General features: G+C 42.7%; 2 protein-coding genes across 4 annotated transcripts in view; both read left to right on the forward strand.

Annotated features, from left to right (window-relative positions):
* The first annotated feature begins 153 nt into the window (after positions 1–153).
* plcxd2 (phosphatidylinositol-specific phospholipase C, X domain containing 2) lies at positions 154–12,828 on the forward strand. Its single transcript, XM_077624298.1, has 8 exons — positions 154–493; positions 3,191–3,327; positions 3,401–3,520; positions 4,868–4,921; positions 5,027–5,182; positions 9,078–9,188; positions 9,482–9,612; positions 10,491–12,828. Exons 1-8 carry the CDS (start codon positions 391–393, stop codon positions 10,648–10,650), a joined length of 972 nt encoding a protein of 323 aa, XP_077480424.1. The 5' UTR covers positions 154–390; the 3' UTR covers positions 10,651–12,828.
* A 5,737-nt stretch (positions 12,829–18,565) lies between these two features.
* phldb2b (pleckstrin homology-like domain, family B, member 2b) overlaps positions 18,566–26,643 on the forward strand; it is a 50,117-nt gene continuing 42,039 nt past the window's right edge. For all 3 annotated transcript variants that reach the window (XM_077624299.1, XM_077624300.1, XM_077624303.1), the window contains exons 1-2: positions 18,566–18,843; positions 26,366–26,422. In XM_077624299.1, coding sequence (XP_077480425.1) covers positions 18,808–18,843; positions 26,366–26,422 — 93 coding nt within the window. In that variant the 5' untranslated portion in view covers positions 18,566–18,807. The remainder of the gene's footprint in view (positions 18,844–26,365; positions 26,423–26,643) is intronic.

Here is a 26,643-nt window from a genome sequence, read left to right on the forward strand (position 1 = left end):
TGTCTATACATGTTTGTATTATTTTCAACTGAGAATATAAAAAAGAAAACGCGCACGTGTTGTCCTGCCTGAGGGTGGTCTTTACCTCCTTGGATAAGTATTAGCTGGGTGGATAATGAGTAGAATGTCTTTCTAAGAGGATTACTGAGGTCATTAATGCTCATCACCTCTAACGCATGCATGGTCTAGCATAAACGGAACTTGAGTCACTTTCCGCTCAAGAAAAAATAGAGTTTTGGTGCTTACAAATTTGGATTATATTCCAAGATGATCTCCACTGCTTTTAAATTCCGGAGGGTTGGAGAGGATCCATTACCCAGATTACACCACTATCGTAGAGCCCTTTCCTGAAGGGGCTGTTTTTTCTTTTTAACTGGGAACTTGACAGACATGAAGACTCGACCTGCTGGGATCGGGAATGTCAATGCTGACTGGATGGGCTCCCTGCCCCCTAGACTCAGTGTCATGCCCCTTAAACATCTTGCAATTCCAGGTGAGCTCTTTCTGCATTATCTTGGATCTCCAACGGCTACTAAAATTCAGTATACACCAGTGATGACTTATTCTTACAATAAAAAAGAGTTTTGTACCATATATGGTACTTATTGTTTTGTAGGAGAATATATTTTGCCATTTGGGCAAGTGTGCTTAAAGGCACAGATAACACATTTACCAAGTCCATTCCAGCAGAAAGAAAAGAACCCGATGAGTCATCACTTTATCATGGTGTGGGGTTTGTGTGTCCTAGTGGTCCTTGGAGCTATGTTGTCTGGGGCCTTGTGCCCCTGGCAGGGTCACCCATGGCAAACTGGTCTGAGGTTAGGAGCCAGGCCTGGAGGATGGGCACGATGGCGAGTGCCTGGTGGCTGGGCCGACATCGATAGGGCCCGACCGGGCAGAGACCGAAATGATGACCTGGGTTCCCCTTCACATGGGGTCACCGCCTGTGAGAGGGGCCAGAGAGGTCGGGTGCGTCGACAGCAGCCAAAGGAGGGATGCTTGGCGGTCCAATCGCCAGCTGCAGAAACTGGCTCGTAGGACGTGGAATGTCACCCCTCTGGTTGGGAAAGAGCCTAGTGCGTGAGGTTGAGAAATTCCGGCTCGACGTAGTCGTGCTAACCTCTACCCACAGCTTGGATTCTGGTACCACTCCTCTCCAGGGGGGTTGGACACTCTTCCACTCTGGAGTTGCTCATGGTAAGAGGCGCCGAGTGGGTGTGGGCAGGCATACTTATTGCCCCCCGGCTCGGTGCCTGTATGTTGGGGTTTACCCCGGTGGATGAGAGGGTAGCGGAACCTGACTTGAGTTTTATTGTTGGATTTCTACGCTCGTTGTGGATTGACAATAATGAACACGATGTTCAAACATAAGGGTCCATATGTACATTTGGCACCAGGACACCCTAGGCCGCAGTTTGATGATCGACTTTGTGTTCCTGTCATCGGACCTGCGGTCGCATGTCTTGGACACTCGGGTAAAGAGAGGGCCAGAGCTGTCAACTGATCACCACCTGATCGAGACACAAACGTTTCATGAGGGTCTGCTGGGAACCCCTGGCTGAGTCCTCTGTCAGAAGGAGTTTCAATTCCCACCTCCGACAGAATTTCTCTCATGTCCAGGAAGAGGCGGGGGACATTGAGTCGAGTGGACCATGTTTCGCGTTTCTATTGCTGAGGCGGCAGACCGGAGCCTGTTGGAGTCTGTTGTGCCGGCAACCGCAGAACCCGCTGGTGGACACTGGCGGCACTGGGACTCCGGAGGCAGCTGAAGGGTACCACCAAGCGGCACATGGCTCTGGTCAGCTTTGAGGCAAAATCCCAGGCATGGGACGAGGCAGTTTAAAGGAAATTTTGGTCCACCATCCGGCGTCTCAGGGGGGGAAGCTGTGCACCATCCACACAGTGTATAGTGGGGATTGGGCGCTGCTGACCTTGACTAGGGATGTTGTGAATCGGTGGGCCGAATACTTTGAAGACCTCTTCAACTCCACCGACACGCCTTCTCATGAGGAAGCGGACCCGGGGGACTCTGGGGCGGACTGTCTTATCTCTGGGGTTGAACTCATCATTAAAAATCTACTCGGGGGCAAGGCCCTGGGGGTGGATGAGATCCACACGGAGTTTCTAAAGGCTCTGAATTTTGTGGGGCTGTTTTGGTTGACACGCCTCTGCAACAATGCGTGGACAGTGCCTCTGGATTCACAGACTGGGGTGGTGGTCCCCTTTTTTAAAAAGAGGGACTGGAGGGTGTGTTCCAATTATCGGGGAATCACACTCTTCAGTCTATTGAAGGTCTCTTCTGAGGTACTAGAGAGGAGGGTCCTCCGGGAGGTCAAATCTCAGGTTTCAGGAGAAGTATGGTTTTCGTCCTGGCCATGGAACAATGGAACAGCTCTACACAATCAGCAGCATCCTCGGAGCATGGGGGTTTGCCCAACCAGTCTACATGTGCTTTGTGGCCTTGGAGAAGGCGTTCGATAGGTGCAGCGTCTGCAGTGATGCGGATTCTGCACTGGTCCGTCGTGATGAAAAAGGAGCTGAGACAAAAGGCGACGCTCTATATTTACCGGTCAATCGAAGTTCCCACCCTCATTTATAGTCACAAGCTGTGGGTCGTGGCCGAAAGAACAAGATCCCGAATTCAAGCGGCTGAAATGAGTTTCCTCCGCAGGACGTCCAGACTCTCTCTTAGAAATAAGATGAGAAGCTCGGTCATCCGGGATGGGTTCGGAGTAGAGCCACTGCTCCTCCGGATCAAGAGGAGCCAGATGAAATGTTCTAATTCACCACCTACTCACAAAGTAACAAATACCTATCTAGGCGTTATGTTATTCAATATGTGACATTATTCAGTACAGCAGACAGATGGTAGCACGTAGTGCCCATTGTTTTCCCCTTAATTTTGCAATGATTAATGCAAAAAATGCAACCTGTTCGGCCGGTGCTCGTAGATATCTTTACGCGAGGGAGATGTGGCGAGAAAGACAGAGCGATGCTGCTCCTATAAGCAGCATCTCGCATACTTGGCAGCCACATCGGGAGTACCTCGTATGCTCGTATATCAAATTTGTTTCGTACTTCGAGGCAAAAATGTTCATGGAATTTTCCTCGTGTCCCAAATTTCTCGTATGTCAGGACACTCGTATGTCAAGGTATTACTGTATTCAGATTTTCTTCTTCTTTTTTTCAGGGTCTCATGACTCGTTCACCTATTGGGTAGATGTACATGCTCCTGTAGGTCCTGATCAAAAGGTCTATGTCAAGTACTTGGCCACCATGTTTAGCGTTTTAGCCAAGAAAGTCATGGTGAAATGGTCCATGACCCAGGTACACATATAGTTTTACTTTGAAATTCTCTGAAATTGTGGAGGGATATCAACCAGTGTGTCTGCTTCCACAGAATCTGACTTTTAAGGAGCAACTGGATGCAGGTATTCGCTACTTTGATCTCAGGGTTTCATCTAAACCAGGCGAGCCTGGGCTTGAGACCTTCTTTATCCATGGTCTGTTTGGGCACAAGGTAGGCGAATTAGAGGAAAAAAAGTGGATATAGAAGACATAAATGAATCTTCCTGCTTTGTAATTGCATATATCCCAGAATAAGTGCTAGAGCCGTGGTTCCAAAGTGTGGTAAGATTACCACCACTGACAGGTTTGCTCTAGTGGTACGCAAAAGATTGGCAACATTAAATATTCAAGTGATCTTTTTTATAAATGCACTGCATTCATTCAGTAACGTTCTGTTTTATTAGACTTCTCTCATCTCATCTCATTTTCTGAACCGCTTTATCCTTATTACGGTCACGGGGGGTGCTGGAGTCTATCCCAGCTGACTCCAGGCCAGAGGCGGGGGACACCCTGAATTGGTGGCCAGCCGATCGCAGGGCACAAGGAGACGGACAACCATGCACACTGACACCCATACCTAGGGGCCATATAGAGTGTCCAATCAGCCTACCATGCATGTTTTGGAATGTGGGGGGAAATCAGAGCACCCAGAGGAAACACACAGGCCCAGGAGAACATGCAAACTCCACACAGATGGACATGACCTGAATTTGAACCCAGGACCCCAGAGCTGTGAGCCCGACGTGCTAACCACTCGGCCCACCGGGCCACCCTTTTGTTATAATTAAACTCCAAAAGATTCACACTGTTTTAGTTGTTTTAATAGATCTTCTTTTCACATATTTAGGAAAAATCTGAAATACCACTTAATTCAATCGTTAAAAACATTACCTTTTTCCGTGAATCTAAGTGATAACGTTTACAATATAACTTTAAAATTAATCAAATCATAAAGGATTTTGAGGAGGATGAATAAATGAATGTTCTTGAACATTTGGACCTCTTGCTCACAATCATCATTATCAATCCTGCCAACGTGTTGGCTTGAGATGAAGGCAGGGTTTAATGGAGTGTGTGCAGACAAAGTGACATGTCTGATCATGTTACTTTGTCTGCACTAGTCTGATCCTATTTGAAAGGCCCACCTAAGCTCAAACTAATATGTGCATATTAACATCATCAAAATAGAAAGCTCAGCTGAAGTTGTCGGAAGGATGGAGTTATACTAAAACTATTTTGCAGTATGTGTAATCAAAGACGCCTCGTGGAGTAGGGGTTGACTCACCTGACTGCAGTGCGGGCAGGCGTGGGCTCAATTCCTGCTGGTGGTGGTTTGATTGTGAATGTAGTTTGTTGTTGGTCTCTCTGTAGTCTATGGCTGCCTGGTGACCAGTCTAGGGTGCCTTTTGCCCGAAGTCAGCTGGGTTAGACTCCAGCAACCCCTGCAACCCTTTTGAGGATGCATGGTATGGAACATGCATGAATGAATGAAATAAAAAACTTTCCTCTCTGCTAATAGGTGAGAGATGGGCTCAGAGAAATTAACTCCTTCCTGTGTGAGCACCAGAAAGAGGTAAAGTCTATACCTATGTCTATTTTTTTCAATTTACCATGGGCCTATTATGTACTATATTTATTAGCGCCACCTCAAAATGTAATCCAACTGATGTTAAAACAGGTGATCTTCTTGGACTTCAATCACTACTACAAGATGAGCTCAGAGCACCACAAATACCTCATTAAGATGCTTCAAGAAATTTTTGGCAACAAGCTCTGTAAAAACTGTGAAGTAGAGGCCATCACGCTGGACTACCTCTGGAAACACAAATACCAGGTCAGGTCATCACTACATTAGCATGTAGCATTTGTTTTTAAATCTCGTATCACATTGAATTTACTACAGTAAGGCTATATGAGCCATTGATACAATAAAAAAGAACAGTAATATTTATAATAAAATAATCATCAGGTCGTCCTTACTGTTGGAACCCTCCTGGAATCGAGTGTCATCCCATTAACAGGTGTTTTTATAGACCGGTCTGCAGAGGATATTAATCCCTAGATCATGGTTTTCATACAATATATTTTATTGAAGGTTGGAACAGAAGATTATTCATTTATCATTAATTCACATGTCACTCATGTTAGAGATCTGATTCTTTTTTCTATGGTTTCAAAGAATAATATATCAGGTATTTGAGTAGTTAGCATGGCCACATCACAGTTCTGAGATCAAGGGTTCAATCTCTAGAGGTTTCCAACGTTTCTGTGTGGAGTTTGCGTGTATGTTATCTGGGTACTCCGGTTTCCTCCCACATTTCAAAGAATGCATGGTAGGCTGTTTGAACAGGTATAAGTAAAAGCTTTAATTGTTGTCCGGCTCCTTGTGTTCCGCGATTGGCTGGCAACCAATTCAGCGTGTCCCCCAGCTCCTGCCTCTGGTTAGCTGGGATAGGCTCTAGCACATCCCACGGGCCTAAGCGGTTCAGAAAATGAATGAATGAAAAAGACTCCTGACCCTAATCTGTGTCTGGTTTAGTTGGCAAGAAGAGAAGGAGGGTTATGTGCTATGCTCAACAGCAGAGAGCAGTATTCTCTCTGTTATGATTAATTCATTCATTATCCGTACCGCATTGTGAGTTGCAGGGGTTGCTGGAACCTATCCCAGCTGACTTGGAGCTCAAGGCTGAGTACACTCTAGACCAGAGGTCCCCAAAAACCAGTACGTGAACCGGTGCCGCTCCACCTGCTGCTGGTCCGAGAAATAAATATTAACATTTTCAATCTCACCCTCCTACTTAAAATAAGAAAAGTTGTTATAATAAGAATAAATAGTCACTGCGGGCCGGTGGCGCGAGTGGTAAGTGCGTCAGCCTCACAGCTCTGGGGTCCTGCGTTCAAATCCAGGTCGCGTCCACCTGTGTGGAGTTTGCATGTTCTCCCTGGGCCTGTGTGGGTTTCCTCCGGGTACTCCGGTTTCCTCCCACATTCCAAAAACATGCATGGTAGACTGATTGGACTAAATTGCCCTTAGGTATGGGTGTGAGTGTGCATGGTTGTCCGTTTCCTTGTGCCCTGCGATCGGTTGGCCAACGGTTCAGGGTGTCCCCCACCTCTGGCCCGGAGTCAGCTGGGATAGGGTCCAGCACCCCTTGCGACCCTAATGAGGATAAAGCGGTTCAGAAAATGAGATGATGTCGTGGACGTCGTCTGTGCACCGACCCCACCCCTAGCTAATTTTGTCTTAAGTTGTCACCCTCCCCATTAGCCGGTCCGCGAGAAAATAGAAAGAGCTTTACCGGTCCGAGAGAAAATAGACAGAGCTTTACCGGTCCCAGAGAAAATAGACAGAGCTTTACCAGTCCGTGGTGAGAAATAGGTTGGGGACCGTTGCTCTAGACTGGTCACCAGTCAGCCGAAGGACAACAGAGAGACAGACGAGCAGTAATCGTTCCCGCACCGAAGTCAGTCGAGGGAACCACTACACCAGGGGTCACCAAACTACGGCCCGCGGGCCGGATACGGCCCGCCGGCACATTTGGACCGGCCCTCTGAACAATACCAGAGACGCTATCAGAATTTTTTTTTTTTTTTGGGGGGGGGGGGGGGGGGGATGCAGCCCGCTGGCACATTTGGACCGGCCCTCTGAACAATACCAGAGACGCTATCGGATTTTTTTTCCTATTTGGCCTTGAAGACTGGGACATTTTAATCTCGTGTTTGGTTCATTGCACCCCTGCTGAGCCCACAAATCATGCCAGTGAAGCGGGGCTTCGCATTGCTTCTTTGGTGACACGCGCGGGGAGAGTGTTTCCCTTTGATGCATGCGGGCACGTCCACCGTTGCATGCACGAGCAGTGTTACCGAGACATCTGGACGATCGCAGGTGAGGGCGGAGCCCTGGGACCATCGCGGACTATTCAAGCATATTAAAACTGCAACCTGTTTGAGAACGGAATAATGGCGAAAAAGTTAGGTGAGAGAAAAATTGATTCAGAATGCAGGATATTTAACCTGGAGTGGACAAACGATTATTTTTTTGTTCAATGCAAAGAAAAGGCTGTTTGTCTCATTTGTCAAGAGACGGTGGCGGTATTCAAAGAATACAATCTTTGCCGACACTATGAATCCCGTCACAAAGACAAGTACGATAGATTGCAAGGCCAAATACGAGCAGACAAACTCTCAAAGCGAAAAAGTGGACTATTATCTCAGCAGAACCAGGCATCCGTTCGGGCCAGCTTTTGGGTTGCTAAATTGATAGCAAGCAGCGGTAAGCCTTTCACTGACGGAGAGTTTGTTAAGAAATGTATGGATACTGTCGTGGAGGAGGTGTGTCCCGAGAAGAAAGATGCATTTAATGCCGTAAGTCTGTCGGTGAGTACAATGACCAGACGCGTTGAAGAAATCGGGAGTAATGTATATGCCCAGCTGCAGCAGAAGACGAAATAATTTGACTTTTTTTCATTAGCACTGGATGAAAGCACGGACGTGCAAGACACAGCGCAACTGCTCATTTTTATTCGTGGAGTTAGCGCAAACTTTGAGATTTGCGAGGATCTGGCAGCCCTCCAAAGTCTCAAAGGGACTACAACGGGAGAGGATATTTTTGACAAAGTGTGCCAAACCATGGAGAAGTTGGACCTGGACTGGTCAAAGCTAGCTAGCATCACGACTGACGGGGCTCCTGGGGCATGGTGGCCGAAACTCGCGGTCTAATAATGGGACGCATGAACCGGGAGTTGGAAAAAAGGGGTCTCACCGCCCCGCTACGAGTCCACTGCCAAATTCACCACCAAGCACTGTGCTGCAAAATGTTGACGTGGGATTCTGTAATGACGGTTGTGGTGTCGTGCATAAACTTCAGAGCAAAGGGAGACGATTGTGCATGGCACAACAGAAAGTTAATGTTCCATGGCTTTTTCTGTTACAAACTGACACCGGCCCCCCATCAGAGAAGGGAAAAGTTATGTGGCCCTCACAAGAAAAAGTTTGGGGACCCCTGCACTACACCATCAGTTGGCTCTTTTTAGAGTGAGATTTTTTAGGCAATGAACATATTATTACTCAATAGTAAAAGATTTCATGGATATATAAATTATATCAATATCCATAAATAATGGAACTCAAATGTTAACATATAATGATAAATATTTATATAGTTATACCGATGTTATAATACAACAACTATTTTGAGGTGTAAGTAAAGAAATAGAAAAAATACGGGAAATTGGTTTAATTAATATCACACTCATTTGTTGTACCATATTCAGTATGACATTGGATTCTTCTTAGCTAATTAATTATCTCATCTCATCTCATTTTCTGAACTGCTTTATCCTCATTAGTGTTGCAGGGGGTGCTGGAACCTATCCCAGCTGACTTCAGGCCAGAGGCAGGAATCGGTGGCCAGCAGATCACAGGGCACAAGGAGACGGACAACATGTACACTCACACCCATTCCTAGGGACAATTTAGAGTGTCCAATCAGCCTACCATGCATGTTTTTTGAATGTGAGAGGAAACTGGTATACCTGGAGTAAACCCACGCAGGAGAACATGCAAACTCCACACAGGTGGACCGTCCTGGATTTGAACCCAGGACCCCAGAGCTGTGAGGCCGACACACTAACCACTCGCGCCACCGGGCCTATCTAATCGATCATTTGAAAAATAAAATGCCGTCGTCTGTGATATAAAGGCTTAGTTTTAAACCTCTCACCCCACAGGTGATAGTTTTTTACCACCATCCATCAGCTGAAGGTGCCCCTGCCATGTGGCCTGGCAGCAAGATCCCCGCACCATGGGCAAACACCACTGAACCCGGCAAGCTCATCCAGGTCAGTATTTCAATCTTGTGTTATGATTGAGGGTTTAATCCCCAGTATGGAGTTTTTATGTTCTCCCTTACCTGCGTGGCATTTCTCCAGGAACTTTGGTTTCTTCCCACTTCCCAAAAGTATGCACGGTTGGCTGGTTAAACACTCTGGCGTGAACGTGAATGGTTGTCCATCTCCTTGTGCCCTGTAATTGGATGACAAAGAATAAAAAGATGACCCCCCATACTGCTTATTGTTGTCTGACTCCTGTGACAACAGGAAAATGGATGGATGACAAACATTTTGCCTCTTAGTTCCTGGAAACCACCCTAAAGCAAAGGTCCAAGAAGGGATCATTCCACGTGTCCCAAGCCATCCTCACACCTGGAGTGAACACTGTGGCAAGGGGACTGGTGTGGGGACTACGGAATTATTTGGTGGAAAGGTAAAAAGTGTCAGATTGAATGCTATGTTGTTAGCCGGCAATTTCATTATTTGAGTTAGGTTTATTCTGTATCCAATCGAGAGCAGTATAGCAATTTGTTAGACTGAAATGTTTAGTAGTTCTACGTGACACCATGTGGTGTTCTTCGGTTATATCCTATCAACATCAAAACCTATTGGATAATTCTCCGAATCCAATTTACATTATTATGGATTCATTTCTTCTAACAGTGAACTTTCTATTAACCTGGGCTGAGTTGTCTGAAATAGTCACAACACTGTTCAGTCTTTGAACTGCACAGCCACTTAGCTGTGCTTGAAAATAAATCTAAAAACCTTTATTTGGAACATATATGCCTCTTATGTTCAGATTCTTAAGGACAAGCAGAATACTTTTGGGAAATAAAACTTTTTAAAGGATGGTCTGGTGAGACAGCAGAGCCTAAGTAGGCCTCTGAAAAAACAGGATTATTTATCACCTTTAGACAAACATGCTGACTTCCTGCTTTTGTTCAGTCTGCCAAATATTTGAGAGGAAAGGGCGTCTAACATGCTGCAGTCCTGGTTTGTATGCATATGCTCCTGCATTGGAATGACATATTTTGGTGGTGATGGTTTTCATTCATCTATACCAGGGGTCGGCAACCCAAAGTGTTGAAAGAGCCATCTTGGACCCAAAAACAAATACAGTCGTACCTCTATACTTACGAAATTAATTGGTTCCATATCTTGTTTCGTAACTTGAATTTTTTGTAAGTAGAGCAGTACTTTATATGCAAATTCTCTAATTCATTTCACGATCCTCAAAAAAACGAATCGACCTCTGATCTTGTGTTCAATTTTGTTTGGTTTGATCTGTTTCATCTTTTTTCCAACCAGAAATCTCCCAGCTATCATCTCCTGGGTAAGGGTCCAGAAACCTGGCTTGGATGGCATCAACATTATAACTTCTGACTTTGTGGAACTCACTGACTTTGCCAACATTGTCATCAGACTCAACAACTTATTGTTGTCTGAACACGAATGCAAAGACAGATGACAAAGGTGTTTCGGCGGATACCCCAAGTGGCTATTGTCTATTGATTGAGTGCTGTTATGGTTCTTGGAAGACAGCCTTCCCCGTCTTATTTTGCCATTCTCTAGTTGCAAATTTAACCAATTTCTACTATATTTATCCTCCGGCTAAAATCCTGTCTAATAAGAAAGCATAGTTCTGTTTAAGTGAAATGGAAATTTAATTTAGACAAACCACCTGTCATGTCTTGTTAGAGTTTTGGGTGGAGGTCTGTGTGTGTGTGTGTGTGTGCGTGTGTTTGCTTTTCGTCTCTTATGTCCCTCCAGGCTTCCCTTCCTCTTGTGACCAGCTGCTCGTGGATAAACAGCCCTAGTCTGTCTATTTAAACCCTGTGTGTTTGTTAGTCCTTGTCGGATCGTCTGTTTTGTCTGTACCATGCCATGTTTGAATGCCAAGTTCCTCGTTACCCCATGTCTTTCACATCAGGTTTGATTTTGTTATTTGATTTCTATGTCCTTGATATTTTCTAAAGACTCCTGCCTTAAATAATTAAAGTGAGAGCACTCCATTCCACTCATCCATTGCCTGCTTCCCTACATTTGGGTCCAACCACGTTCCACGACCGAGCTAATTGTAACACCACCAACGTTTCTATTTTGTTTTATTTTGCAACTGTCTTCAATTGTAAACCTTTTGAGGCTTCACCATTTTTGCCATTCACCTTTGAGGCCTGTTGAATAGTCAACATTACGTTTTAATTGACTGTAAAACATTACTGGATTTGTTAAACAGATTGGAATCACCTCAAAATAAAGCTAAACAGAAAATGTTAAAATAGGAAATCAAAATATTGAGAGAGATTCCTGCTTGTGTTACTGCTCAATTCTACAGTGTGCTCAGGATTTAGTCTATGAAAAGAAGGTCTGAATAAGTTACCTGGTTATATATAGATATATAACGGCAAATTGCTTGCCTGCTTCTAAGCTAAATTTAGAGTTTTAACCATGGAAATGCAAGCACTGTGCTTTGTGGCTTTGTTAAGTTTAAACAGAAGGTGCAAACAGTCACACCTGAAGCAACGAAATGTGGAGTTGCTGTATCTTCATGTAATTCATATGCTATGTATACATGGGCAGCTTTTACTATTTATGTGAGTCCTATATAAATTCTTAATGCTTATTTACATTACAATATTTATATTAACCCTAGTCAAATTATTATAGTAGATATAAAATCAGCCAGTGTTTTGTGCAAGTGTATTGTTGATTTCCACCAATTACATATCGTGGTAGCGGCTTCATTCCTGTGGTCTGAGCACGGAAAGACAGGGTGAGGGGAATGAATGAATTCTAAAAGGAAGGAAGAAGCCCCCCAAATAAATACTACATGTACTTTGACGGGCGATTCTCAACAGCTGTTTTCGCTGTTAGTGGAAAGAACAGAAAGTTCCAAATGCTTTCATTTCTGCTATGCCCTACATGTCCCGCGCCCAAGCCACATGCAGCTGACTGCGGTCATCAAAAGACACCAGCACAAGCACTTTAATTTTAGAGTAATTACACATTCCATAACCAGCAAATGGGAGCTTAAAAGGAGCAACTTGGGTTGATTGGAGAGGATTCCTCATTTGTTTGCATTGGTCGTTGCACATTCTTTTTCCCCAGCTGGACAGTATCAACTTCCCACGTTTCCATCAAAATAATGTTGTGAAAGGCAAGTAGCAATTACCTAACATTTTAATTATTCCTGGTTGTCATAAATCTACATAATTTACACACCTACACAGGGGGAACTTGCGATTTTAACTCATGATCTCAGAAAATGTGTCATCTTTTACAAAATATAAGGAATGGGAAATATAGCAAATGTTAGAAATTAACAGAAACGTCTCAAATTTCTACTGATGAGTTTGCATTGGTCCTTGCACATTGTTTTTCCCCAGCTGGACAGAATCTGGCAATTTCCCAAGATTTGAATATGATGCACATGTGAACTTTAACTTCAAACATGGCACTGTTCCTGCATTCACATTTTATCATTTCAATGAGATGTTGTAACACATATGCTGTAAATGCTGTGTTTGTTTGTCAAAATAAAGACTACCAGTTAGACTGAAACATTAAATATAAATATGTGCTGTGTCAGCCCAACGCATTTAACATCATGTTGCAAGCAAAAGGTTGCCTAAAACAAAACAAAAAATAAAAAAATTATCACCCTAGTCTGCTTGTGTTGTTACATTTATTACTCACAGATATGTGATTCAGGATTAAAATGGCTTGGGAAAACAAATTAAAAGATGTTAAAACCAGAATGAGCTATGGATCTTTGCAATCTGATAACAAGCTATCGTCTGTAGTCTCATCTCATCTCATTTTCTGAACCACTTTATCCTCACTAGAGTTGCGGGGGTGCCGGAGCCTATCCCAGCTGACTTCGGGCCAGAGGCGGGGGACACCCTGAATTGGTGGCAAGCCAATCGCAAGGCACAAGCAGAGGGACAACCATTCACAGTCACACCCATACCTAGGGGCAATTTAGAGTGTCCAATCAGCCTACCATGTACGTTTTTGGAATGTGGGAGGAAACCGGAGTACGTGAAGAAAACTCACGCAGGCCCGGGGAGAACATGCAAACTCCACACAGGTGGACCGACGTGGATTTGAACCCAGGTCCCCCACTGTGAGGCCGACGCGTTAGCCACTCAACCGCCGGGCCGCCACTGTTTTTCAAATTTGATTTTTCAAAATGAAAAGGAAGAAAGACGAGGGTGAAGTTGTGATAGTGGTTTGGTCTCCAAGAAATGAATTAGGTCCACCAAATTGTATCTTCTAAAGTATAGGATACTTGTAGACATGCACTTTGTGGTACCACAGTGTTTCCTTTCATGAGTAGAAGGAGCTTATTATTGGTTAACGTTATGTTTTACTGCTTGTGTGTGACCGCTGTACATTTTTGAAGATTACTCTTAGCAGTTCCACTAGAATGTGTCTCACACTTCACTTGAGCTGCAGCCCAAACAGACTTCCAGGTTTTCTCATCTTCCTGAATGGATCATGTTATTGTTTTTGTATGCCAAGTAAAACACAGGAGTCTAGATATAGGCTTACGTGAACAGTCTAGACATGATGAGACATGTTTGTGAGATTTTTTAGATTTCACGCATAGCTTTAACTAAATGTTGGTAGATGCAAAGTTCTCTCTTAAAGGTCAGTACCTCCTGTATTTTACAGCATTTAACACATTTGTTTCCAACTGACAAATGTGTCAAATGTTAGAGTGCATTTTATTAATTTTACTTTGAATATTCTGTGATCCTGGGTTCAAATCCAGGTCGGTCCAACTGTGTGGAGATTGCATGTTCTCCCCGGGCATGTGTGGGTTTCCTTCGGGTACTCCGATTTCCTCCCACATTCCAAAGATATGCATTGTAGGCTGATTGGACACTCTAAATTGCCCCTAGGCATGAGTCTGTACCTCAGGGGTCTCAAACCTGCGGCCCGCGGGCCAACTGCGGCCCGCGGGACGATAATTTGCGGCCCCCGTCTTAATATGAAAGATCAAATTTTTTTTTTTTTAATTTTTTTTTTTTTTTTTTTTTTTTTTTTTTTTTTTTTTTTTACCCCTTTCCCCATGATGGCGCCGTTTAAGTGGCAGCCAGTGGCAGTAGCTCTGTCCACTCATGTTTTTCTTGTTTTACAGCATGTTTTACATGAAAAATTAGAGGGAACATTGACATGCACCTGCTTGTGGCAGGTGTGATACTGGTGTGCCGATAGCGAGCAATGATGATGTCGTGACCGGATGATTCGCCTAAAGACGTTTCGCCGACGGACGTTTGACAGACGGACAGGTCGTACTAGTATTTGTTAGTTTAATGATTAAATACAAATACTAGTATTTGTATTTAATCATTAAACGCTGTTTTCAGCTGGATTTGACCGAATTTGAGAGCATTTTGAGCCGTTTGGCGAATGGACGTCTATAGACGTTTTTTTGCCTCCATCGCGATATCATCCAGTATTTGTATTTAATCATTAAATGCTGTTTTAGGATGGATTTGACCCGATTGCTGTCATTTTACGGCTCGGTTCTGCTACATCTGCCTGCCCAAGAGTGCTTATTCCCGGACTGCCATTGATGGTAGATGAACATTGATTTTTACTATAATTTGGACAACACCGGCGGCGGGCCGGATTAAAAATCCTAACGGGCTGTATATGGCCCGCGGGCCGAGGTTGAAAAACTTGTACACACACGATCCGGCGGGGCGAGCGTTCGAATCCCGTTTCGGCGAAACCTCCGTTCGGCCGAATGAACGTTCGGTGGAACGTCCATTCGGCGACCTGCCCGTCTGTCAAACGTCCGTCGGCGAAACGTCTTTAGGCGAATCATCCGAGTACCGATGATGTCGCTCACACTGGTACTCAGTGCGCTCAGGGAGGTTGTCTTTCTGCTCAGACCAACAAAAAATTAGAGGGAACTTTGGTTCGGAGCTGAATGAACCAATCACGGTGAGGTATACAGCTCTGGAGGGCGGGACATCGGCCGGGCTGTCCAGTGCCTCGCTCACTCACTCATTCCTCCAATCAGCTGGGCGGAGGAGAAGCCGTGAGGCCGATCACTCCGCTCGGCGCGCACACTCCTCCGCTGCTCTCAGCATAGAACTGAATGAGGCGCTATGATCCGTGATCCAGCCTGTGTCAGTGTCTGTAGCCATATCCGCGATTGAAACGGAGAGCGAAAGTGCACATGCGCCACAAACCCGCGCGACTGAATGTGAAAGATCAACCCGAGACTCATTCCAAGTGGAAAAACATATTACAGAGCCCCAGAGATGTCTCTTTCAAAGCCTGCCGTGAAGAGAAAGGTCGGTGATGAGCACAGACAGTTTCAAGAAAAGTGGGGAGTGCAATATTTCTTTGTTGAACACAGGGGCACCCCGACGTGTCTCATTTACACTGAAAAAGTTGCGGTGCACAAGGAATACAATTTGAAACGTAATTGTACTATGAGACATGCTGAGGAGTACGAAAAATACCAGGGAGATGAGAGAGCCAACCAGGTTGCCAGTCTTAAAACACGTCTTCTGAGGCAACAGGATCTCTTCAAGAAGGCTACCAAAGACAGTAATGCAGCAGTCAAAGCTAGCTACGCCGTTTGTGAGTTGATTGATCCTGTGCTAAGTGATCCCAAATGGCTCATGGACTTGGCTTTTCTTGTTGATATCACACATGAGCTTTCATGTACTGAACAAGAAGCTACAAGGCCAGGGGCAACTTGTCAGTGCTGCCTATGACAACGTGAGAGCATTCTGCACTAAACTTGTGTTATGGAAAGCCCAGCTCTCTCAGACAAACCTTTGCCATTTCCCAGCATGCAAGGCTCTCGTGGATGCAGGCACACCATTCAGTGGTGAGAAGTATGTTGAGGCCATTTCGAAGCTACAGGAGGAATTTGATCACAGATTTGCAGACTTCAAGACACACAAAGCCACATTTCAAATTTTTGCGGACCCCTTCTCCTTTGATGTGCAAGATGCCCCTCCTGAGCTTCAAATGGAGCTCATTGACCTGCAGTGCAACTCTGCACTCAAAGCCAAGTTCAGGGAGGTGAGTGGAGAAGCACACAAGCTTGGGCAATTTTTGAGAGAGTTGACCCCCAGCTTCCCTGAACTTTCCCGAAGGTTCAAGCGGACCATGTGCCTTTTTGGGAGCACATACTTGTGTGAGAAGCTCTTCTCCACCTTGAACTTCAATAAGTCCAAGTACAGGTCCAGACTTACTGATGAGCATCTTCAAGCTCTACTGAGGGTCTCCACTGCTTCCTCCCTCAAGCCAAATGTGACTGTGAGAAGAAGCGCTGCCAGGTCTCTAGCAGCAAGGAGTAGGCAAGAGAAGCCGTGTTCAGAATATTTCATGTTCAATGTTCCATTCAAGTTCAGAAAGTTAAAGGTTAAAGCGCTGTTAATACAGACATTTGAAACGGAATAAAAATAATTCATTTTCTCTACTTAGCTAGCCAGTGTATATCTACTGTATGCTCATTAGTATTATTTGGTTTTGTATTACTGATTGATTTATTTTTTATTCATCTTTAAGTTAATTTATTTAATTCATTATTTTTTGTTAAAAAATAAAGATATTTGATAACGTTGGAATGTTTTATCAGTGCTTTTCTTGTGGAAATCCTGATGCGGCCCAGTCTCACCCAGACTCGGCCTCTAGCGGCCCCCAGGTAAATTGAGTTCGAGACCCCTGCTGTACCTGAATGGTTGCCTGTCTCCTCATGCTCTGCGATTGATTGGCTGGCCACAAATTCAGGGTGTCCCCTGCCTCCCGGCTAAAAGTCAGGTGGGATAGGCTCCAGCACCCCCCGTAAAACTTGTGAGGATGAAGCTGTTCAAAAAAAAGTAGGAGGTAATTCTAACCAAACTCCTTAGCTTTTTTATATCTTATACAGTGAAATCTCACTACTTCGCGCTTCAGTTATCGCTGCTTCACTTCATCGCGGATTTTTTCTGTATTTTTTTTTAAAAAATCATTCATTCATCTTCCATACCGCTCATCCTCGAAAGGGTTGCTACCATTCTATTTCATGCTACTGTCACAATGAAATTTCCCGAATACGGGATGAATAAAGTTATCCAATCCAATCCAATCCGAAAACAAGAAAAAAACAATAGTTCACAGCTCAACACAGTTCAATTTACAACAAAGAATATACAGCAGTGGCGGTCGGTGCATTTTCACGTAGCGCCTTCAACGTATCAATCCAACCCTCAAAAACTATTTTATGGCTATAAAACATCTACTGCAGCTACAGCTGCGACACATAAAAAATAATCAATAAATCAATGCACAAAAATGGGGGAAAATCAACTTCCTAGCAGCATTTCATGATTAAATACAAATACTGGTGCTTTTCACACATTAAAACCAGGCCAGGGGGGGATTTTCCCGGGAAAAGACAGCGATGAACGTCAATGGCGTACGGGCAAACATTGCCCGAAAATGGGGTAAAATCCAGCCGAAAATAGCATTTATTGATTAAATACAAATACTGGAGATTTTTAGACATCAGAACCGGGCCCGGAGTATCATTTCCCCGATAAAAACACAGCGATGAACGTCGATACGTTCAAATCCAGGTGACGTCACACCTGTGTGGAGTCTGCATGTTCTCCCCGGGACTGCGTGGGTTTGCTCTGGGTCCATCTCCTTGTGCCCTGCGATCGGCTGGCCACCGATTCAGGGTGTCCCCCGCCTCTGGCCCAGAGTCAGCTGAATAAGCTCCAGCACCCCCCACGGCCCTAATGAGGATAAAGCGGTTCAGAAAATGAGATGAGATGAAATTTGGTATCATTGGAAAGTTCTGAATGTCCTCTATAGAGCACAAAAGGAGTTACTGCGATTGGATGCACTGGGTGGGAGATATTTACTGGTAGTCAGGAAGATATGTGTGAAATTTCAGTGTTCTTTACATTTTAATAGGCTGTAACAAGAAAATTTTCTATTTTGGCAATGAAATTATCCAAAGAAAACTTGAAATGTAATGTTTAAGAAATAGAATACTGCAGTTTCCATGTAATTTGACCACGCATGCAGGCTTACATGACTTTATCGCTGTTATGAGCAAGAAAGAATGTTGGCTCTTCTCTGTTCCTTGCACCTTTTCTCACCAGCCTAATAATTCAGCAGGCCTCATTCTTTCAGATGGAGAGAAAAGGTCAAGTTGAGGTGGTTTGTTAGCACCTGCCAATTATAAAGCTCGTGTTTGTCCCGATGCTGTGTGTTTACAATGGTTTGTGTGGGGAGTTAGAGTGTATGTGCGATAGAGAGCGAGAGAGAGAAAGGAGGAAGAGAGTTAGATTCCTCCCCTTCTTCCAGTCCTTCTCTGGCTTGACTTCCAGCTGCTGTCACATTCTTCGACACGTTGCACTTGGCTGAGGCTGCCTTTTTTCTGTGTGCAGTGCGTGCATGCACTATGTCATTGTGGCTAAGTATGTGTGTATGCATGAGCTAGGATGGAAAGTCTTTCACAGGTTGCCCATGCTGCACAGGAAATGGTTTTGCTGTCAAGAAAGGAACTATAATCGCATCAGGAAACTTGTGGGAGTTTTGAATCTTCTGTGAGGTTAAATCTGGATCATTACTGATCATCTGCTGGATTCTCTTCTGCATGATGACAGAAATGTCCTGTATGGCTTTAAATATGGTACGTATGGTTTTAAGGTCGAGATGTGAATGTTTTCTTTGAAAAAAATAACTGTCATTTAGGAATTTACAACTAGTGCACTATGGATGATGAATGGTTAATGATTAATGCACATGGAACAACATAACTTTGAACTAAGAGGAAAGCAGTAAAAAAAATAACATCCAGACAGGTGACAATGAGTTGTAAAGATGAAAGTAGGTTGTAAAATTGTGTAAGGAAATAAATAAGTTCTTATACACTACACTCAATGACTATGTATTACAATCAGGAAAAGTTGGGCAAGTTACTATATTTGTATATTTTGGGTCATTTGATTTAGTCTTAATATGTAACTAAGAGGATTAATATTCTACAGGTTGCTTTTAGAGGAAACTTAAGTTAATGTAAAAACCATTGTCCATGGCTTGGTGGGGGAATGTGGAGACTGCTATGTTTGCTCAACACACAATACAAGCAGTCATGTCTATATTTTTTATACTTTTTGAATTCCAGATTGAGAACATCTGGATTATGATATGTGCACATCTGAGGTATGCACTTCATATAACATATAGATCTATAGACAACACTATGCGCTGATGATTTATCCCTTTCCTGAAAAGAATATAACATGTAAGTACAAATGTGTATACCAAAAAATATCCACACACTGTCCAGTACTGTAAGCAGGCCGAAACATAATAGATGAGTAGCAGATGGGTTTTTTTCTTCCTAAATTAACCATTTCCATTTTCTGTGTATCTCGTACACGCTGTCCTTTCCATTTCCCGATTGAATCCAGCACCCATGGTTCACTACACTCGTTAACTGTTTGATTTGGGTAAAAAAAATAACAATTTGTAGTACATTCTTACCTATATGTCCCATCCCCCATTGTCCCCTCAACTCCTTAATCCAAACATAACTTGATCCCCTGCACATGGGTGGTGTGCACTTATTGGTGTTGTGTGGTCTCTTAGAGACACCCACACTCATAACTTTAAATTCAAAAGAGATATTTCCACGCCCTCTGAGTCAGCTGCGAAAACAATGAACTTTCTTTCCTGTATGGATACTGTGTTTCAGGTCATGGGATGTCAATATTTTGCTATAAAACCGAGTGATCTTAAATTGAAAAACAGTGTTTGTGGACTTGATTTACCACCAAAATACAAACAATAGACCAACATATTCATGTGCACTGGTTATGATAGCTCGAAAGCCTAGTTTGATGCTTCCTATTCTTTTTATTTTTAAACAGAAGATTTTGTAATAACAAGGGAGGAAAATAAGACCCTTTTGCGCTATAGGAGTGACTGAAAGAGGGACTCCAAATTAAACAGAATCTCTGATACAAAGATGGCTTTGTCAGGTGGGAGGAGGAGACGGTGATACTGGAATGTAAGGGGAGGGGATACTGCTTCTGAGCACGAGACAGACAAAGAAAGACAGATAATAGGAGTAGAAGAAAAGAATTGCTTACTGTAATAAACTTTATAAGCGTGTCTATAAAACAGTCCCAAGGCGTTACCGGAAGTAAAGAACATATAGGCAAGGGGTACTCGAACCTTTTCGCTCAAAGATCTACTTTTTAAGGAGCCAACTTTGTGCGATCTACCCTTTTTTTCCCCGGGCCACTGAGAAAGCACAGAAGTTATGTATGCTGATGATATCCTGATGCCAGCAGGACCCAAAATAGTGGAGGCAGCCAGAAATCGTGCTTGGATGCGCGATGGCGCTGTTTCCCAGCTCAAGTCCCATATAAAATTTTACTACAAATCCAATCCTTCAATCAAATCTTACTGTCATGTGATCTACCAGTACCTTAGTGATCTACTGGTAGATTGCGATCTACGTATTGAGCATCCCTGATTTAGGCAATCAACTGCATCAAAATATGTAAATTTATACACTTAAAAATATTGGATTTTATATTAAAAGATTTGATTAACTATGATTTATAGCCCTTGATTACAGTTGAATAAAAACTGTTCATTAAATCCTCTCCAAGCTTTTAAAAATTAAAACAATACAGCATAAACAGCAAGAAGGATCTCCTTGCAGACTGTGGCTTGGATTAACTAGCCCTTGATTACAGTTAAATAAAAACTGTTCATTAAACCCTCTCCAAGCTTTTAAAAATTAAAACAATACAGCATAAACAGCAAGAAGACTGTGGCATAACATGGTGTTTAGAGGATAAGACATCTAAAACAACCATAGATCTAATCCTTCTAGTAAATTAGACCCCTTATGATAGGCTGCAGATAACGTGTATTGCAAGTTAGATAACCTGAAAGGTCTGAAAATAATATGAAATGCACAAAATAAACTGCATTTATGCATTCTGGGTGTGGATGATATTTTCCATTTAAAGAAAATTCATACATTATTTATACCAGTTATCCTTACAAGGGTCATGAGGTTTGTTTGCACCAAGCAATGGACACCCTGAATTGGTGGGCAGTCAATTGCAGAGCACAGGGAGACAGACAACAACACCTAGTTGGATCAGCATAAGACCCTTCCTGGTTCAATGGTTATGGATAAAAATGTAAATGAGGTTGTATGGTATACCCCTTTAAAAGAGTCAAAAGGATCAGAAAGGGGAGGTTGTGTTGATGATGTTGAGTCATCTTCAGGAATTACAAGTTATCAGAGATGTCACTTTATCAAAGGCAGTGTTTAAGTAAGATGTTTTGGAGCGAAAGAGAGATGAGTATAATAACAAATCCAATATATACTAACGGAGCCTTGTTGTCTCATTGAACACATGGTGCTTTTTATTGTCTGCTAAGGTACTAAAAGAAATGTAGTACATATAATCCCCTCCAGGTCAAAAGAATAAAATCTTATACTTACCTACTTAAATATATACATAAACACATATATATCTCATCCCATCTCTTTTTCTGAACCGGTTTACCCTCATTAGGGTCGCGGGGGTGCTGGAGCCAAACCCAGCTGTCCCCGGGCCAGAAGCGGGGGACACACTGAATCGGTGGCCAGCCGATCGCAGGGCACAAGGAGACTGACAACCATGCACACTCACACCCATAACTAGGGGCAATTTAGAGTGTCCAATCAGCTTAGCATGCATATTTTTGGAATGTGGGAAGAAACCGGAGTACACGGAGGAAACCCACGCAGGACCGGGGAGAACATGCATATATATATATATATATATATATATATATATATATATATATATATATATATATATATATATATATATATGTATATATATATATATATATATATATATATATATATATATATATATACTATACTTACTTTTTTGTTGCATGATTCTTTACATTCATACAAACAATTAATAACCTTTATATCAATTTTTATTTTGAAATGTAAATGTTATTAATTGTTTGTATGAATGTAAAGAATCATGCAACAAAAAAGTAAGTATAGTATATATCTATATATACTATACTTACTTTTTTGTTGCATGATTCTTTACATTCATACAAACAATTAATAACATTTACATTTCAAAATAAAAATTGATTAGACACAACCTTCAGATAGAATTTACTGCTTGAATAGAAAGAAGGTGGTGTACACATTCACATCCATACTTCTTATAAAAATTGCTGAGTTGATAACAATATAAGAAAAATGGAAGTTTCATCACAAAAAGAGTCACATTTGTCTGTATTGTACTGTGTCAACAAACTCACTTCCTACAGCACATTCCTTTTTCTATTATCGTCAGCTTGTCAGTGTTGGGTTGCACAATGGTGGACCCATTGAAAGAAGCAGGGAAGCACAGCAGTATAGAGGGCTCTCTAAAATACCAGAAACAAATTCAAGATATGGGAATTTATAAAGTATTAGTATGCCAGAAGAGACGTACACCATACTCTTTTATGTCTGGCTTTTCATGTCTACACTCCACTGTGCTCTAAATTAACAAGACCACAGTGAGCATGTCTGAACCTGTCCATAGGTTTGGGTTGTCCTGGTGCAACAAGATAGTCTGTGAAGAATGTTGTAAAATGACAAGTACAGAAGAAGAATTGTAATTATTGAAAGTGTTTTACATAAGAGTTTTGCTATTTAGATTTAAATATTATTTCCATACTATCATGCACAGTGTGCTTTGTTTACACTGATAAAAAAGTGGTTTAGAAAGCATCTCCATTTCAACAAAAGAAACAGAATTGTGTCTTAAGCTATGGATGTTTATGTTCTGCATGTGGACTCTAGGAGTAAATGGGTTTGTGTAGTAGAAAAGGTAATATGGGTGTTAAAGCAGCAAAGGAAACAACCTTAGAGAGGAAGTTGGCGATAATTCAGGGAAGTGGTCAGGAGGAGACTTTGATATTCTTGGCATGGGATCAGCCAGGCTGGTGAAACTATTGGAGAAATGTAGAGAAGGAAAGGAGTAATACTTTTAAACATTGTTAGCAAACCATGTAGCATATTAAAGGTCTCCTTAGGCACTGCATAGTTTAAAAAATGAGAACGCAATGAGGATGAAAAAATAGGATTTAAAAACAATGATAATTAAAATTAAGTAACTTTTCCTATTTAAGTAAATAATATATCTACTATGTAAGCACTATTTTATAGATCAGGGGTAGGGAATCTATAGCTCATGAGCCATATGTGCCTCTTTCCATATGCATATGGCTCTCTACCAATGTTCCCTCTAATTTTTTGTTTGTCTGGGCAGAAAGACAACCTCTCTGAGGACACTGAGTACCGGTGTGAGCAACATCATCATTGCTCGCTATGGGCACACACCAGTATCACACCTGCCATAAGCAGGTGCATGTCTACTACACATAAATGATTTAGTAATGATAAAATGTAATCATTAATAGCTATGAATGGGCGGCCCGACGGATGAGTGGTTCGCGCGTCGTCCTCACAAAAAAAATTGGATTTTATTTTGTGCGCTCCATATGATTTGCTGTGCGCAGAGAAGACGAGAGTAGTGCGCATTTGCGCACGCACGCAGCTTAGAGGGAACATTGCTTTCCACTAACCTGTGAGGTAAAATATGGAAATCACTGGTGAGAGAGCTGAGTCTGTGTAACTGTGGCATTGACATTACCTCTGCCACCACTTTAATCATAATTTTGTTTTTTATTACTCTTCTGAATGCATGATATCATTGATACTGTTTTATGATTGTGAACGGCAGCCGGTAGCCGTAGCTCCGTCCGCGCTTGATTGTTTTGTGGTGTTGCTGCATTTTTATATTTATTAATGCTGCCCATACATTTTGCCTTTTACTTTGTGCTTTTTGCTTTCTTGTTTTGCGACTCGACCCCACCCGTCACGTGGGTTGGTCTGTGCTTGCTACTGTCCTGCTACTGTAACTAAGGAAATTTCCCAAATACGGGATGAAATAAAGTTCCAATCCAATTTAATCCAATTAGCAACAGCATAATAATGTTGTCAAAAGAATTCAGAGACTTTTTGTACTTTAAAAGTGGTGAAATGACAAAAAAATCATACATTTTCAAGTATTTTTACTTTTCAATTCTGAGAATGGCTCTCGAGAAATAACCGACCCCTGCTATAGAGGCAATTTATGTTATGACAAACGTATGTCCTTCTCATTTATGATATGTGTGGGGTAATAAGGGATAAAAAAGTGCCCTCTAAACATCTGATCCCGCAGGATGTGCATTGCCTAGACTTCCACCAAGGAAGGAAGGAAGCAGTCTGTATTCATCTGGCCTTGGTGATGATCCATGAGAGTGTTTTCCTGTGCATGGAGCACATTTCAGTAAATTCTCACAATATGTCGGAATACAAACATTTTTACATAACAGGAAATATTTCCGAGAAATAGAGACACACCTAAGGGCAAACCATAGTCATGACACTCCCTGACCATCAAGTTGGGAGAGTTCTGTATTTATGGAACATTTCTAGCAGCTTGACAAACAGCCCACTGTGTATGTGTGTGCATTTGTGTATATTTATGTGCGTTTGTTTTGCCCTTAAGTGGTATGTTCCCCTTGGAACACTTTTAGTCAGAACGTTTCTCTCATGTGCCAGCTGAGCATGCAAAGCACAGCTGTTTACGAGCTGCAATTTGTGTATACTGTAGCTATATCTGCATTATATGCCTGAATCATATATACCGTATTCTCGCATAATAGCTGCCTCTGCGAATAAACCTTACACTTAAAATTGCCTTAAAACCGTAGAATTTTACAATTTTCCTCCTTTAAGACGCCCCGATTCACAATTTTCACCTCCATATTCATGGTTTTAATAGGGAGTACAAATGTGTTACTTTGACGGGAAAATCTTATTAATAATCATCACAAGTGGAATTTCTGAGATTATGTATGAATTGAAAGGATTGAATGCTGGATTGCACATTCCGAAAGGGTGTTGGCTCCACGTAGACAAATTAAAAAAGAAAGTCACGTGAGCGGTACAACCAGGAAGTGTGTTCGCAGCAGACTAGTTTGTTATGCCTAGGTAAGATGGTGGCGCCCTGAGCGAGCAATTGAAGGCACAAGTGAGTTTTTTTACGTTTAATGCAAGATACGGTTTATTTTTTTCTTGAATTTCATTCATAGACGTCAAAATAAATTTTCTTTAGTTTTTTATCTGGTAATCCTTTCTCTTTATTTAATAAATGACCGTATCGGCTGCATTGTCTTGCGTTATGGCGTTTCGTCTGTCACCTTGCAGTTTCGTGCATGTCAAGTCTAATTTGTGCGCATATAAGCCGTACCCTTGATTCAGTCATCATTTTTTGAGCGAGAAAATATGTTACATACATGTTTAGATATATTCATTTTTATGCAAAAGGTGAACTGCTCCCTAGAGCAGTTGCCAGTCAGTCGTAGGGCAAACACAAACAGACAACCATTCACACTCGCAGTCACACTGCCACTGAGGTGAAATCGATCCCACGCTGCCAGCACCAAAATCAGGCAATATCTATCTATAAATAAATCTAGTGTGTCGGCGTCATAATTCTGGGGTCCTGGGTTCAAATCCAGGTCAGTCCACCTGTGTGGAGTTTGCATGTTCTCCCCAGGCCTGCGTGGGTTTCCCCCCACATTCCAAAGACATGCATGGTAGGCTGGTTGGACAATCTAAATTGTCCTCCGGCATGACTGTGAGGGTGAATAGTTGTCTGTCTCCTCGTGCCCTGCTATCGGCTGGCGACCGATTCAGGGTCTCCCCCGCCTCGTGCCGAAAGTCAGCTGGGATAAGCTCCAGCAACCTCTGCGACCCTTGTGAGGATGAAGCGGTTCAGAAAATGAATGTGTGAATGTTCTTCCTCTGGCCAACATGCACCCTCCCGCAATCTTGACGACTCCACAAGTCATAATATCCATTATGCCAGACAAACAAGAAAGATGAATAGAAAGACTGACAGATTTTTGCGATTTTAGAGTTGATATCATCTGTGGTGATAGGTGAATCCTTTGTTGTGTGTTATAATGCCTGCTACTTTAATACTCTGCCCCTATGTTGCGTCTTTTTGAACAAAAAGTGTGTGGTCTCACCTCAATTGGCCTTTTCTTCATTTCTGTTTCAGGACTCCGATATGATGTCACAACCAGAGTCAGATCAGATGCCTCCAGTTGAACACAAGGTAACGCATATTACTACTAGATGCATGCACTTTAAGTTCTTCGGAGTTATTAACGCCATTACTTCATGCCCTGGCGGCCCGGTGGCCCGAGTGGTTAGCGCGCCAGCCTCACAGCTCTAGGGTTAAATCCAGATCACGTCCATCTGTGTGGAGTTTGCATGTTCTCCCTGAGCCTTCGTGGGTTTCCTCCGGGTAAGCCGATCGCAGGGCACAAGGAGACG

Source organism: Stigmatopora argus, chromosome 17 (assembly GCF_051989625.1).
Source record: "Stigmatopora argus isolate UIUO_Sarg chromosome 17, RoL_Sarg_1.0, whole genome shotgun sequence".
NCBI lineage: Eukaryota > Metazoa > Chordata > Actinopteri > Syngnathiformes > Syngnathidae > Stigmatopora > Stigmatopora argus.

Bases quoted from the DNA above. Each gene is read 5' to 3' on its own strand.
- plcxd2 (XM_077624298.1), top strand. From the start codon at position 391: ATGAAGACTCGACCTGCTGGGATCGGGAATGTCAATGCTGACTGGATG. The intron at 3,328-3,400 runs GTACACATATAG...CTGCTTCCACAG, and splicing joins TGAAATGGTCCATGACCCAG to AATCTGACTTTTAAGGAGCA. The intron at 9,189-9,481 runs GTCAGTATTTCA...TTTGCCTCTTAG, and splicing joins AACCCGGCAAGCTCATCCAG to TTCCTGGAAACCACCCTAAA.